Genomic DNA, 14,133 nt, shown 5'->3' with positions numbered 1-14,133 from the left:
AAAGTGTCTGGTCGTTACACATTCTCATACTTTTTTTTTTACAAATTACTTTTTTATTCGTCATAATTTTTATCAGAATGACAATGCGATGTGTACGAAATATTAAAAAAGTACAATAGCCCGTTATATAAAATATGATTTTTACACAAATATAAGATCAACCGCTGTACCATTGCGATATATCTGTAACGCATGCAATGCTACCCAATTTTGTTGCTATCGAAAATAACGTTCGTCTGGCGTGCAGAGCTTTTCTTAGTATAAAAAGTACATCCTTTGGCGAGTTAGTGTATAAAGACGGATGCTGATACAAGCCCAAGATCGCTGATACAAGCCAAAACTTCCGGGCCCGAACCCTCATCGTCCTTCCGTTGTTAATACAAATAGGTCCGTGTAAAAAATCGACTTGTACGTCTCGCCGAAAGGAACGCTCTTGGCGGTAGGATAAGTATAATCATAAGATTACATTAACACAGTGTTTCGCATTCTTCTTTTTCCTGTCGGCAATGTATGAGTAATTGTTATAAAATGTCATGATATAGAAAATGGAAGAAATGAGTCGCTGCTCCCTTTCTTTTCGGTTTTTTTTTCTTTGAATCACAAAAAGCTTGATTTAAGCAGCTATCTTTTCGGCGTCGATCGCTGAAACAAGTAATATCGTTCCATTTAATTGATTTTGATGCTCGATATTCTAATCCACACACTACAAAGGTGCTTCAAGTTTAGACTTACCTTCTTTGGTTGGCAAGGGATTTTTCTCGAGCGTTTCCGCGTGTTTCAATTTCGCCGGATCGAAATTTTCAATTCCAGAGATTAGTTGCTGTTTACCTTTCTCCTGCTGGATCACTGTGCAACAAAGACGCATATTTTCCGGTGAATTCGGATTCTCTCCGCATGAATAAGAATTAACAAAAGCAGAAACAGAAAATAGGATACCGTACCATCCTTGTCAGGTAGGGGATTTTTTTCTTGGGTCTCGGTGTGTTTTAGACTGGCGGGGTCAAATTTCTCGATGCCGGCGATCAGGGTTTGTTGAGTCTTTTCCGCGGCTACATCTACAAAACAATAAATTATTGTTAGAAACAAACGAAGATTCATAATTTTAAGTTCCCCATGTGTTTGACATACACCACCAAGATTCTAAAAAATAGCGAAGCTGTATCGTGTTGTTTATATTTAAAATATAGGCATAAACAACGTAAACTAATTCTACAATGTTTTGTAAGATATGAACATAAATTCAGCTACGAATTAAACACGTATATATAACTCGTTAATAGGATAAAACAAACAACTTAAGAACTGCTCATTATTCGTTCCCAAAATTATGCCCATATTTTGTGAATTATCCTTTATATGTATGTACTACGTGTCTAAGCGTCCGATGTTATACACCGTTTTTACGTGTTACTTCTTAGCAAAGAATGTTGAGGAAGCTGCATTGTGTTATTCTTGTGATATTTCGTAAACGTTTATCGCCAAAGCGGACGTAACATTGTGTTATTCTTGTCGACAGTACAGAGTACGCGACTAACAATCTCCCATGCAAAATGTAACCCTCCTGAGCTATCAGAAAGCGAAAGCAAGAAGGAGTGGTGTATGGATTGTTGGATAATCGTGTATGTTTACTCGCGCAATTTCGAATCACCAGAAGCAACAGACCCCTCCGTTACCGGTCGAAGAAACAGAAACCTGTCGATTGATACAATCGCTTTTGGTACATATACCTTTGGCGTTGGGTAAAATAATCTTCTCTTTCGTATCGGCGTGTTTCAATTGATCTGCCTTAAATGACTCCACACCGTGGATTAATTCTGAATGCTGTCGTTCTTGTCGTACATCTACATACAACACGTGTGGTTACGATATTTTCGATAAATAAATTAGATTTCTACTGACCTGCTGGCCACGAGACTATGGCATGATTTTAATTACGAGAAACACACTTGCGTGCGACAAAAGATTGTAAATTATACAGGGTAACTCAAAAGTAATGTCATAAAACTTTCAAGTGATGGGAATAGATTGATACAACTATTCATTTTTAAGATACTTACACTATAACAAAGTAAAACGGGAATTCAAATGCGAAGCAACGATTCTGTATCTTAAACACAAACACGATTTAAGGGCCCATTTACTACTTTCTCTTACAAGTTTCGTGACATTAGGTTTTCGAGACACTCCATGCAACATAAGTCTCTCGCGTGAAACATACCTTCGGCGGAGGGCAAAACGTTCTTTTCGGCGGTTGCAGCCTTCTTCATGCAGCCATGATTGAAACCCTCCAGTTCGCTTTTCAGGTCTAAGGCTACTTTTGGCAGATCCTTCAGCGACGGACTCGACATGGCGGCTGTGTTGTACTCTTTAATCTGGAACAAAGTGACAATTTTTATCGCTGATCAACACGTTCTTGTCGAACTGTTTCCTGTATAACCTCGACAAAATCATTCGTTAATAACTCGATCACTACCGAGAGACGACTCCTTAACGCATAACTACGCCTTTCTGATATTTTCCAATCGGCTCGCGACAAATGCTTTCTCGTGTACTTTGGCAACACGCGAGTACGTTCTCTCTGCTACGAAACACAGCAGCCGGGGACCCCGGGGAACGAGAGAGTACGCGGCGAAAGAATTTCCAAGCACAGAAGTGACATCAACTGCTCGAACCGTACAATCTGAAATTAACCGTCGAGGTTTTTTTTTTCGCGCGGACGTGATACGTAACTGTTTACCGCGGCCAGGGGTAACGCGTGGCAACCGCAGGGAATTGATAAAACGACACGGATTGTTCCTTTTTCGCGTGCCGGTTATTCCGTGTATCGTCAATTCCCATTGAAGACAATTTTACCGGGTTGAGCACGACACCTTGCGATTTTCCTCGTAAAGACAGCGAGCGCACACGCGTCACAATGGCCCCGACGACGGATGACACGTAGCTATCGGAAATAACAAAACGTGCACCAACGGTGTCAGCGAACGCATCGGTTCATTGTTATCGTGTTACCGGGAACGGAGCAAGGTTGTCTGTTAATGTTAAAGTTTATGTGTACGGCCTATCGGCACGTATTTATCGACAGAGAACGACTTTTCAAGCAGATTATCGGCAGAAACGTCGGTGCATGTCGACGAATTGTGTCGTACAGCAGATTCAACGTGTGGGCCACACGGCCCAGATAGCACATAACGCCTTGAAGACGTCCATTTTACGGCTGTTTTAGGTCTAAGACGCCTTTAAGCAGTCTTCAAGGCGTCATGTGCTATCCGGGGGTGTGGCACCTCGAAATAATATTCGAAACAATGGAGACCGTGTTACTCGATTTTTTTCTCTTTCCACAAAGGAGGAAAACCGACCAGGTCCGTTTCATTCCTACTGCGAGATGCAGGCTGAACGAAACCTTAGGCGCCATAAATTCCGGACGAATAACGGAACCGCTTTCTGGCGAATGCAAACGCCAAGCGTTGTTCGTTCCAGTGTTTCCGGTCTTCCCCGTTTTCTTTTGCAGAAACTAACGGATTTTCGAATCGCCTTGAAGCGCGCATGCTTTTTTCCCTCCTGCTTCGTTATAACGAACTGTGACGTACCGGTTCAAGTCCGACATGCTCCGACGGATTTCGACTTGACTAAAAAAGAAAAGATAAAAAAAACAACGAATTATTATTCGAGTTCAACGAAAGTTCTCCTCGTTAGATTCGGCCCGGGGAATGAATCAGCACGCTCGAGGCTTTTCTTTATCTCTGAATCTCGCTGCTACGTACTGCTAAGTAATGCGTTACGAAGCGGAAGCCGTAGAAGCTCGGCACTTCCGGTCTCCGATTCCTTCCATTTCGTTTTTTGTCACACATTCTTCGCGCGTAATCTCCCACCGAAACGTTCGCAGTTTTACGCAGTGGGGGGATTTTCTTCAAGGTCAAACTATCCGAATGGCGTATAGACGGAGAAAGAAAACGGTCAAACTTTTTCCTTTTTTTTCTTTTTAACAGACTACACGCGCGCGTCCGCGATAGCATTCGTTGACAGAAACTGCGACGTGAAATAAACTTCCTCTCCGATATAAAGTCAAGAAAAAAATAAAATAAAATAAAAAGAATAATTGGTAGTCTTCGCACGTCCAGTGACTCGAGAGACTCGTCGTATGTTCCTATATTGAATCCGGTACTCGCGGTACTTTAGCGCTTTACGGTTGTTAGGCCAGGGATGCGCAATCATCGACGAGCATTTTTGCGATTGTTCGAAGCAAAATGAACGTGCAAAACGAATTCCGCTCGGTGTATGCGCGGGGAAAAAAGTAAAGAAAAAAAATAGTATACACAAGTGTTTTCAAATACGTACAAGAACGATGATAAGAGTCACGGAAGGACACGTAATTAAAAAAGTTTGTGAACCACTGGAACACACACAGTGACTCATACCCGTCGAGACCTCCCCCCTCTTCCATTTCTTTATCCCGTTTTCTCTGCCTCGCTTTTTCCTCTATTTATGTCCTTTGTATATTCGTTTACTTTTAGCATCTAGACTAGACGATTATTTTTACGGAATCAAATATATATATATATATATATATATATGAAAGGCGCAAGAAGGAGCCGGGGTCCACCCATCTGCATTCCAAGAGGGTCAAGTCATCGATGAAAAATCGCGTTATCGTTCATCAGCAGTACTTATCCTTGCGTCGACTTGTCGTTAGTCAATTGAATTTTCCCTAGAAATCAAACACACACGTAACGAATCAGCACATCGATAATTCCCTCGATCCTACAGGTTATCTAGGTTAGGTTCAATACTGTTACATACGCACACACACAATTATATAAAACTTTTATCTTCGATGCACCGTAATTTTCTAAGCGTAACCAAAATCGTATTTTTACCATTCCGTTCGGATAGTCGGGTGAACGAACGTGACCGTCCACGGTGTCGAATTACACACGCGGGGACTTCGTTAAAATACCGACACGCGTGCATTCGGAGTTCCATCAGTTTCGTTCGTCGAAAAAAATTCCGCTTAGGGGAACGACGGTTGCTGAAAATTTCATCCGTGCAGATAGGTACGATCCTCAGGCTGGTGGGTAAGGAAAACCGCGATTGGCGGCGAGCAAATTGCGAGTTCGAAGTCCAGGACCGAGAGCCAAATGAGTGTACCAACACACCACCGAAGCGGTGGGCTCCAGGAGAGCGCGTTTCGAGGGATACATGTTTCTCCGACGGTGGGTCAGCATCGACAAGGCTGTGTATAGGTCCTTATATGGTAGCCGGTCGTATGGCTGTATATAGAGAGAGCTCGAAAGAGGCCGAATACGCAACCGTCGAGCACAAGCTCGCGCGTCCTTTACGTGTCCGGCTCGTAGAATATTTCTCTTCTCTCCCGTGTCCTCTCGGCACGGTTGCGTGTAGGAGTCTCTCTTGTGCATCGAGTGTACACACCTATAGGAGGAGGGGGGCACGTATTATACACGGATACACCGCGTAACGGTAACAAAACGAAGAGGAGATACCTCTCGATTAGCTTGGTGGTACGGTTAGCACGCTCGGATGAAACGCCGTGGTACACGCGAATCGAATGTAACGATGCGATTCGATTAGTCTTTTTAAGGCTACCGTGCGTGGTCTCGACCTCCATCGCCGTTTCTAACGCGTCCTTGATTACGCCCGGCGAGAAGCAACGAATTTGACCGCGAAATATGTATGTACACTTAGAAATGCCATCGTCTGTGTCGCGACAGTGGTCGAATAAACGCTGCTTTCGATCCTTATTACTCCCCCCGTTTCGTATACTCGTTGTAGCATCATATTGCAGGTCCGTAATATTTCTTAGTATTCTTTGTTTCGTTGGCAATAAATATCGATGTATCGGCGGTTTTGCGATTCGTGTATACATCTTGAGAGCCGCGGAATTTCACGGCGCGTTTACAAGCGTTAAGTCGGTCGATTTCACAGGAGCCAGAAAACCGTGGTTCGTTCTGTGACGTATCTCGCCGGATTATCGAAGGCGAACAGAGGGAGGGGGAGGAGGAGAAATGAAAATGCTCGGATATGGTGCCCACGGTTGTCTGGTGAAATCACGATAAATTCTACACGATCTCGCGACGAGAAAAGAGGGCCGAGAGTTAATAAGGAAACTAGGTTGGCCGTGCGCACCGACTCGCTAGCCGGTTTGCGGGACGCGTCGGTGTAAGTACACGGCTGCTTCGATGGGCCTGTACTCATCGCGCAACAGTCCCAACACGTCGCGGTGGGAGATTCACGTTTCACTGGTCGCCATGGAATCCACAAAAGTCAACCATAAAACCGACTCCGTTCATGCGGAATTTTAATGTCATGTGTATATGTGTTGAGTGTGATCGCTCGACCGTAGAGAATCGAGATCAAGCTCGTCTGCTATCGAAATGACGATGGTAAAGGAACGACAAACATATATTTCATACTCTATATAGTTGTCTATAAAGATAAGACATAACGTTTCCGATATTCTATGACATATATCTGATCATTTGAAACCTGGCGTAGGATACGAACATCTAGAATAAAGATCGCCCACTCTCTTTCAAACCAACAGGCTCCTGCGATACTAGGTTATGTTACCATCGGCGAAGATTATCGTCTACTACGTTTAAATAATTCGCGCGTAACCAGACACCACGATGAACGATCAGCTGAAGAAGCGAGCACGTTTGTTTGCACGATACAATTCGGACAACCAGCTGTCCGAGGTTGTTCGATCTCGAACATGTATCCCGGCGCAGCCGGTCGATACATCGGCCGGCAATCAACCGAGGGTTTTCGTCGAACATTGTCGTGGGTTCCCGACATAGAGGGGGAAAGGAGAAAGCGAGAAAAAGAGAGAGAGAGAGAGATATCTTACGGCTGACGGTTAACGAGTTCGCGCGGGCTGCCAATTAACTTGGAGTAATCGCGTTTAACGGAGGGCCTCGGATCGAGTATGCAGGCGGTTCCGAGGCGGCCGGTCGGCGCGTGTATCGACCGGTGGGTTGCACTCTGGGCCCACCTACGCGCGCCTAATACCCACATAAAATCATGCAGCATGCGCCTAGAAAATGCGTTTCGACGACGATGACGACAACGACGACGATTTCACGTCGCGTTCGCGCCCGAGGCGAACGCGCTCGCGATATGGCCGCCCTCTATCTCCTTCCCTCCCTTGTTGCTCATTCTCTTGCTCACTGCTCGGTACGACCGTGACGGCTAACGAACCCTGGACGCGCGCGTATCTCGTATCGAGCGGTGGCGCGAATGTTCAGGGGCGTATTACGTGTTACCAAGCGGCTCATCCGCGCCGTGGACCTCGACAGACGGTTTTTTTCTTATTTGTGACCGCGTTCCAGTCGCAGCTGCGATTTCACAGAACTCGCATAGCGTATACCTACGCGTGGAACGTGCACGGATCGTTTGAGCACAAGGAGGGCTGTTTGCGCGTCCAGAGAAGCTGAATAATCCGGCACCAAATCCAATTTGGTAGATGAAAGCGCGGCGCACGATAAATCATGCACGGAGCTTGCGTTGCCATTGGGCATAGCAAAGAGAGTTCCCCTCCCCCCCTTCAGCGGTTAAGATTTCGTGAACGAGTACGCCAACGAAGGTACACGCTCCCTTGAATGAACCTCTGTAGGGAACCCTTTGACCCAATCTCGTAGATTGTAGATTACTCTCGTCATTAAGCTTCTGCACGACGAGCAGCATCCTGACCGCGCGACACTTGACGGCAAATAGGGGGTGCGGTACAGTCCCGTCCAAAAGTTACACGGATGTTCAGCCGTGTTTGGTAACTCCTAAATCCTCGTAATCCTATATTTCCATAATGAGTCACGACTCTGACGGAACGTTATGCCTCATTCGTGGATCGGATCGACCATCGAAATGCGTGCTACGAGTATCACGAAACGAGTGTACAGATTTCTGTTCGTAACCCTGAATGAAATAGATGCGCGAGTGTGCGTCCGTACGTGAGGGGTTTCACAGGGAAGAGGTCGACGGGTGGCAGACGGTTTCATCGATTGGCAATGCGGGGGTCGAAGAGTGGGGTTCATGAACTCCACGGCTATCTATATCCTTCTATATGTATTGTATACACACCCACGTAACGTGACGACCACGATTTTTCATGGTCATGGGTAAAAGGGCCATTTTTACTGATGTGGGGCTAATTTTTCGATCTGCAATATTTCCTTCGATCCTCGCACGGACACTGGATCGATCCAATAACGTAGATTCTATGACAATTTTCTCGACGCAGTAAATAGAATTCGTAGAGTACTTATTCGAAAGACCTTCTCGTTCGCCTTGAAGCAAGCCAACTCGTTCGAGACATGATAAGATGCAAATACTTCGAGACTCTCCCTCGTGAAAGACACGGCGCATAAAAATGCGTACATTTAATTACGGAATAAATGTTGTTTACGTTTCAATGATATCGTCGCATGTTTTTATGGAAATTATTCTAAATAGGACTGGAACTTTTAAGCAGATTGATTTCTAAGTAAAATCATTACCAAAAAAGCATCGAAGAACGGAAAATTATGAAAGCGAGAGATGAAAAACATTCAAACAATGATGGGGGATACGATTGTACTCGTCACTCGGCAACCAGAAACGCATTTGCGTGGCTGATGCGCAGCGAAGTGCATCTGTCAAAACCACGCCCTTGTCCCATCCTATCGCCCTAACGAAGTACACATAGAAACTCGGCCGGTAAGTACATGGCTACCCGAAATTTTACAAAACGTGCCTCTTTCCTTTCGAATTACTCCACTTTTCCAATTCATCGAAACGTATGCACGAATATTTCATTATATCTTGCCATTGCAATTTCCAGTTATATTAGATCTATTGGTTTACCAAACGTACTAAAATTTGATCACTTTTTCGAAGCAGTAGGGACAGCAGGAACAGCGACAATGCTTGTCAGTTTCGCGAGAAATTCCATTTTGTTTCACGGATGACGATACTGATCGAACATTACAAACATTACAATGCGTAAGTTTTTAATGTAGTATGTACTTTATTCTTACTCTAATAAAATTCAATTTTTTTAAGATCAGTTTGCAAAGTGAGAATCTGCATAAACATTCGCAGTGCACACATTGAAAAATCTGTCGATTTTTGAGATACACAAAACGAGTACAAAAGATTTGACCACACCCCACTAGTTTTGATCATTGAATTACATAGTCGATCAATATCGAGCGATAACCATGTCGTTAAACCTACGATCGCCAAAAAAAAAATGTTTAGCAAACGAAGAGTCGATAACAAACGTCTTGATAAAATGTTCGCGATGTTGAAAACACATATACGGCACACGCGCATACACAGCGGGATCCCACCGGCTTTCTTCGTGCGTTACGAAGAAAGCCGGTCGCGTGTGTTACCGGCGAAACGTTCACTCGAGGAAAGTTAATCCATTGCATGCAATCTCTAGCAACGAGATAGAATGAATCGCGTCGAAGATCACTGACCTGTCAGTTGACACTATGGGACGTAGGCAAGCGCAAGGAACTCCGTCCAGCCGAGTGTTCAAGGGCAGGAAGGAGACAGTATACTGACTGACCGGCTAGTAATTCTGTGGAACGTAACACCAGGTAACACCGGCGAACCACTCTTCCACTCTTCCCTCTGTCGATCCTACGCTCGCACTGTTCCGTCCCCACCATAATTCCGACCCCGAACTTCAACCAATCGCAATACATCGCTTGTCTCTCCCCCACTGTCGGATTTCTCCTACCATGTTCCAAATGTTTCCTCCAATCGTCTCCTTGACCGTCGTCATCGGAGGGTAGCTGACTCACCCTTCACGACAGACATAATTTCACATTCGTTGCACGAAAAAGAAATCCTTGCGTTAAACAACCTTTTTACAGAACTTCTCCGGCTATTGGACTATATTTGTACGATTCTAGATACGCATTTGGAAAAACGGCGTTAGGGGTCTGGCGTTTTGGACGGAAATGCTGCGGTTATTTTTAATAGTCAGGCAGAGGGAGGCCTAAGGGACGCTTTGGGGTGGACGAGTTTGAATGATTCATCGCGTAGTTATCCCAGCTGCGCGTCATATGGTAGTTCGGTTGGGTGTTTCCAGCACTTTGAAATCATGTGGTCCGCCCGAATATATCGATCAGCTTAGAGGGGAGATCGAGGAGGGATAGGATCGTACACTTTTCGGAAATATCCAAGATACTAGGTAGCTTGTGAGAAGGGTTTACACAAAGCAATCGATCTGCAACTTAACCTTTTGTATCCTAAGTAAATGATGCCAGAGTAGTTTTCTACGGGTCTTACATGAAATAAGTATTTTTCTTTGATAAAGTCTGAAAAACTAAGCTCTGTAACTGTGCTTTGCTAGGTAATAAATAGAGTCCTCATAGTAGAGAATAAAACGTCCTCTCTATACAGGCATCTAGCGCCACCAGGTTGGGACTGAAAGCATTAACATGTTACCTTCTTTATCAACAGACAAAATTTAAATCGTTTTTTACTTTCACCACTTTTACATACTGATATATGTAATGTACTGGAAATGTATTTTGTCGGTAATTTCAACTACGGCCAAAATACACATAATCGAAGTTCATAAATGAAATAATCGTTTATGTAAGAAATTATATATTTAGGGCATAGTTATGTTATACGTAGAGATTACGTGTTTAACAACATCGCATGTGAAACTTATAAAAAAATGTTTTTATTCCTTTTGCATTCGTTATGTCCATGTTAAGATTTCACTCCTTCTGCAGTATAAAAAAAAGGGAATGGAAATGGCCTTTTTACATCCTGTACAAATTATCAGACATTCGTTTTTCATAAGTTGTGTAGTCGTTATCATTGAAAAGTATTTTGTTCTTCATCTGGAGCTATTGTACATTCGATACCTTCTTGAGTAACAAACACGTTTTGCGCTTTGGATGCTAGATTTGCCTGTAATAATAAAATTGGAGTAATTAATACAAATTTAGCTGTCTACATACTGCAATAAGTGCAAATACAGTACACGTACCTGTGACATTGTAGTAGTAGTGGAGTGATTACTACTTGACATACAAACTACTACTAATTTAGTGCCACTGCTTTGTAGGTGTGCCTTTTGTTGGACAACATTCGTTTGAGAAATTTTAACTTGTTGCTGCGACTGTTGTTGTAGTTGTGTCTGAGGTGTTTGTTGTTGTTGCGGTGGTTGTATTGCACAAGTTGCGGTTGGTGTTTGCGATCGTGATTGCAAAATCACGAATTTTTGTCCACCACCAGTACTACTTCCACCTGGGGTTCTACTTGTACCCAGCATTATTGCACGTCCAGTTTGTTGTCCCGGGCTAGAGCTCGCCACTTAAATAGAAAATTAAAAAAAAAATGAAAATTCTATACAATGATGTACACAATATCATCTCACGGAAAACAAAATTACCAGTTTGCATGATAGCTTTTCCAGAACATGTTGGACCTTGTTGACTCGTCGTTAAAGCCGTTGTTGTGGAGGCAGTTGTTGCCAACGTCGCTGGCTGTGTACGAGCCTTCGCAACTGCTGCACATAACGCAGGACCTATATAACCGTAATCTTGTTTGTAATCCTCCACATAATCCGGCGGTGACCGTATAGTTTTTAAAATAGGAGCGACTGATTTCTGTAAAGTATATTACATCTTCATTTTAATCTGTACGCTGTAACTCAGTGAAACTTTAATAAAACCAATGTATGATTTACCACAAGCAGGGTTTTTATGTGACCCGCTCCGTTTTTATCCACACTCGATAAACCCGGTCCTTCGATACATGATTCTATACGTTCAGAAATGGATTTAATTTTCGGGATAACCAACGCTTTTATTACTTCCGGACCCAGCTCGCATAATCCCTCAATTGCACCGTACAGAGACGCTAACGGGGTCTAGAAAGTAATTTACTATTTATTACTGTTGTTCACCTTCAGGTATACAACGCGTTATAATTTTATCGCTATACCTGACTATTTTTAGCGAGTGCTTGACTAAACATTCTGGTTACTCTGGTTTGTACATTGTTCGTAGACGTGTTAAAATTTTTGCATATCTGAGCCATTAAGCGTGAAGCGAAATCACGCAGAGCCCAGTGATTGTCTACTTCCGGTCTCATACACAACTGCCGTGAAACTATACAAGTTGCAATAGACGGTATCAGTTCGTGTAACTACAAGGAAAATATTGAATTAACACTGACGTTGTTTGCCTGCAGGTTTCTTAAGCCTTACATGGAACAGGTACAAGAATGCATACATATTTCTCTAAATAAAGGCTCGGATTGTCCAGAAGAGCTTTAACCATACGCATGAGATATATTAGAAGAGCAAGATGATTCTGTACAACGTTCACACGAACACCTTCGGCGATGAAGGTACACATGCGTGCCAGCATTTCATGTAAGCCGGGATCGGCGGACAGAGATTGAAGTGCCTCTGCTCTACGGGCCTCATCTGAGCCGACGCATGCTTCCGTAATTTCTTTGTAATATAGTTGCTGTTCGACACTCAGCTCATGAGTTGCTAATTGTTTCACATGAACAGTTTCCACGTTACGTAACTTTTGACTCTTGCCTCCACCTCCTGGTTTTCCAACACCAATATTTTGACTCTTATTTGAGAGTTTACTTGTCGGATCGACGCTCTCCAACTTCTGAACATCTGCAAAGCAATCAGTAAAAATCTTAGTACCAATGAAAAGTTGCTGTTTATATTACAATTCAAGCTCATTACCTTTAGAGACTGGAGGTGGATTTTCTGGAATGGTGGGTTGAACACCATCTATACAGAGCCAATGGGCACGTAACGTAATTTCTAGAGGCAGCTTTGGCCATGATTGCCCACCGGACATTGATATAACTTCATTCAGATCAATTTCTTTTTCTTCTACAAAATGTAATTCTCTACCACCACCAGAAGCAAACCGGAATGGTACATGGTCCTTAGCAAAAAATCCATATGTTGGTTCAATATTTTTAATTTTCAGAGCATAATCTATATCATGAGTTGTCATACGTTGGCGTTTACCATGTCTCATAAATTTAGCAGCATCCTAGAAGTAAAATTTTTAAATTAAAAAGCCAATTTCAGACTAATGGCATCAAAGTATAAGACTGTTTATAGATCAAACATAAACAAACCTGAATAATTTCTTTGAGCCTGTAGCTTACATCTTCAGCAAGATCTTTAGCAGCTTCATCAGGAAAATTTCCAACACCTATACTCTCTGCAATTACCTTTACTGATTCCTGAGACAATGTAGTCCCATAAACAGATTCACTTTCATTCATTTTTAGGCTGTATTGGTCATCACAGTCCATACGACACAACGTTAAACGTTTATTCCTTATAACTGTACCTGTAGGTTTACTACAGCAATGTGCCTGACACCATGTAAATTACAAATTTTACACAAGTGTTACAGACTTCATTGTTGCCTTAATTTTAAGTACCCAAATAGGTACAGCAGTCGACTTTTGACAGTACAGAGCATAAGGATCAAATTGCTTTATAATTCAATTTAGAAGTTCATCGTCTTATCGAATAATGCACAATATATTACTGTTTTAAACTGCTATTGCACTTCCTGAAACGCTAACCTCGAAATGGACACTACAACAGAGTACTCTGTTCAGCAAACATTGTAACTGAACAATATTTTGACTATTTTGACACACCAATCGGTAATTGTCATTCCCAAGGGATCTGTAATACCGGCATCGAGATTGATCGAAACGAATACAATTTCTCGCTATGTATTCTTCGGTCATCTAGTAATAAAAAATTTGTACTATTTGCTACTACCTTCCGTACTTTGTGGTAGATGGCGTTATACGTGTTTTCTACTATTTTGTCATCTCATACTATGATAGCATGGTCATGTCATCTCATAGCAGAAGTATGCAACTATTTGGTTAACAACTTGGCCATTTTTTCATAGATACCGCCACGGGTGTTTCGATTACTTTTCTAATACTTCTGAAATAAGTAAACAATAATTAAAACCGCTAGATACAAAATTATTAATGCATAATATTGCTTCAGATTCTTCCAAAAAATATTTCTACATCATTGGATAACACCACTATTCAATAACACAGCCTATGTACAAAGATTCTCATTCAGTTTGG

At 42.7% G+C, this 14,133-nt stretch overlaps 2 protein-coding genes across 7 annotated transcripts; both read right to left on the bottom strand.

Annotated features, from left to right (window-relative positions):
* Positions 1 to 93: 93 nt before the first annotated feature.
* On the bottom strand, positions 94 to 9,636 carry LOC107195189. Of its 6 annotated transcripts, none has more exons than XM_015584981.1 (6): positions 9,477 to 9,636; positions 2,219 to 2,372; positions 1,728 to 1,841; positions 942 to 1,055; positions 733 to 846; positions 94 to 642 (listed from the first exon to the last, which is right to left on the bottom strand). In XM_015584981.1, exons 2-6 carry the CDS (start codon positions 2,346 to 2,348, stop codon positions 614 to 616), a joined length of 501 nt encoding a protein of 166 aa, XP_015440467.1. In that variant the 5' UTR covers positions 2,349 to 2,372; positions 9,477 to 9,636; the 3' UTR covers positions 94 to 613. The 6 variants fall into 6 exon arrangements, with proteins under 6 accessions (XP_015440467.1, XP_015440469.1, XP_015440466.1 ...); XM_015584983.1 differs by lacking the exon at positions 9,477 to 9,636 and adding an exon at positions 5,499 to 5,535; XM_015584980.1 differs by lacking the exon at positions 9,477 to 9,636 and adding an exon at positions 4,875 to 4,919.
* A 967-nt stretch (positions 9,637 to 10,603) lies between these two features.
* On the bottom strand, positions 10,604 to 13,391 carry LOC107195200 (transcription initiation factor TFIID subunit 6). The gene is made up of 8 exons (XM_015585000.1): positions 13,144 to 13,391; positions 12,737 to 13,055; positions 12,261 to 12,664; positions 11,971 to 12,174; positions 11,714 to 11,896; positions 11,417 to 11,633; positions 11,012 to 11,337; positions 10,604 to 10,932 (listed from the first exon to the last, which is right to left on the bottom strand). Exons 1-8 carry the CDS (start codon positions 13,321 to 13,323, stop codon positions 10,837 to 10,839), a joined length of 1,929 nt encoding a protein of 642 aa, XP_015440486.1. The 5' UTR covers positions 13,324 to 13,391; the 3' UTR covers positions 10,604 to 10,836.
* Between the last annotated feature and the right edge of the window lie 742 nt (positions 13,392 to 14,133).

Source organism: Dufourea novaeangliae, unplaced genomic scaffold, assembly GCF_001272555.1.
Source record: "Dufourea novaeangliae isolate 0120121106 unplaced genomic scaffold, ASM127255v1 scaffold55, whole genome shotgun sequence".
Classification (NCBI taxonomy): Eukaryota; Metazoa; Arthropoda; class Insecta; order Hymenoptera; family Halictidae; genus Dufourea; species Dufourea novaeangliae.
Note: the sequence above shows the minus strand (reverse complement) of the source record. Positions and strands in the feature narration are given on the sequence as shown.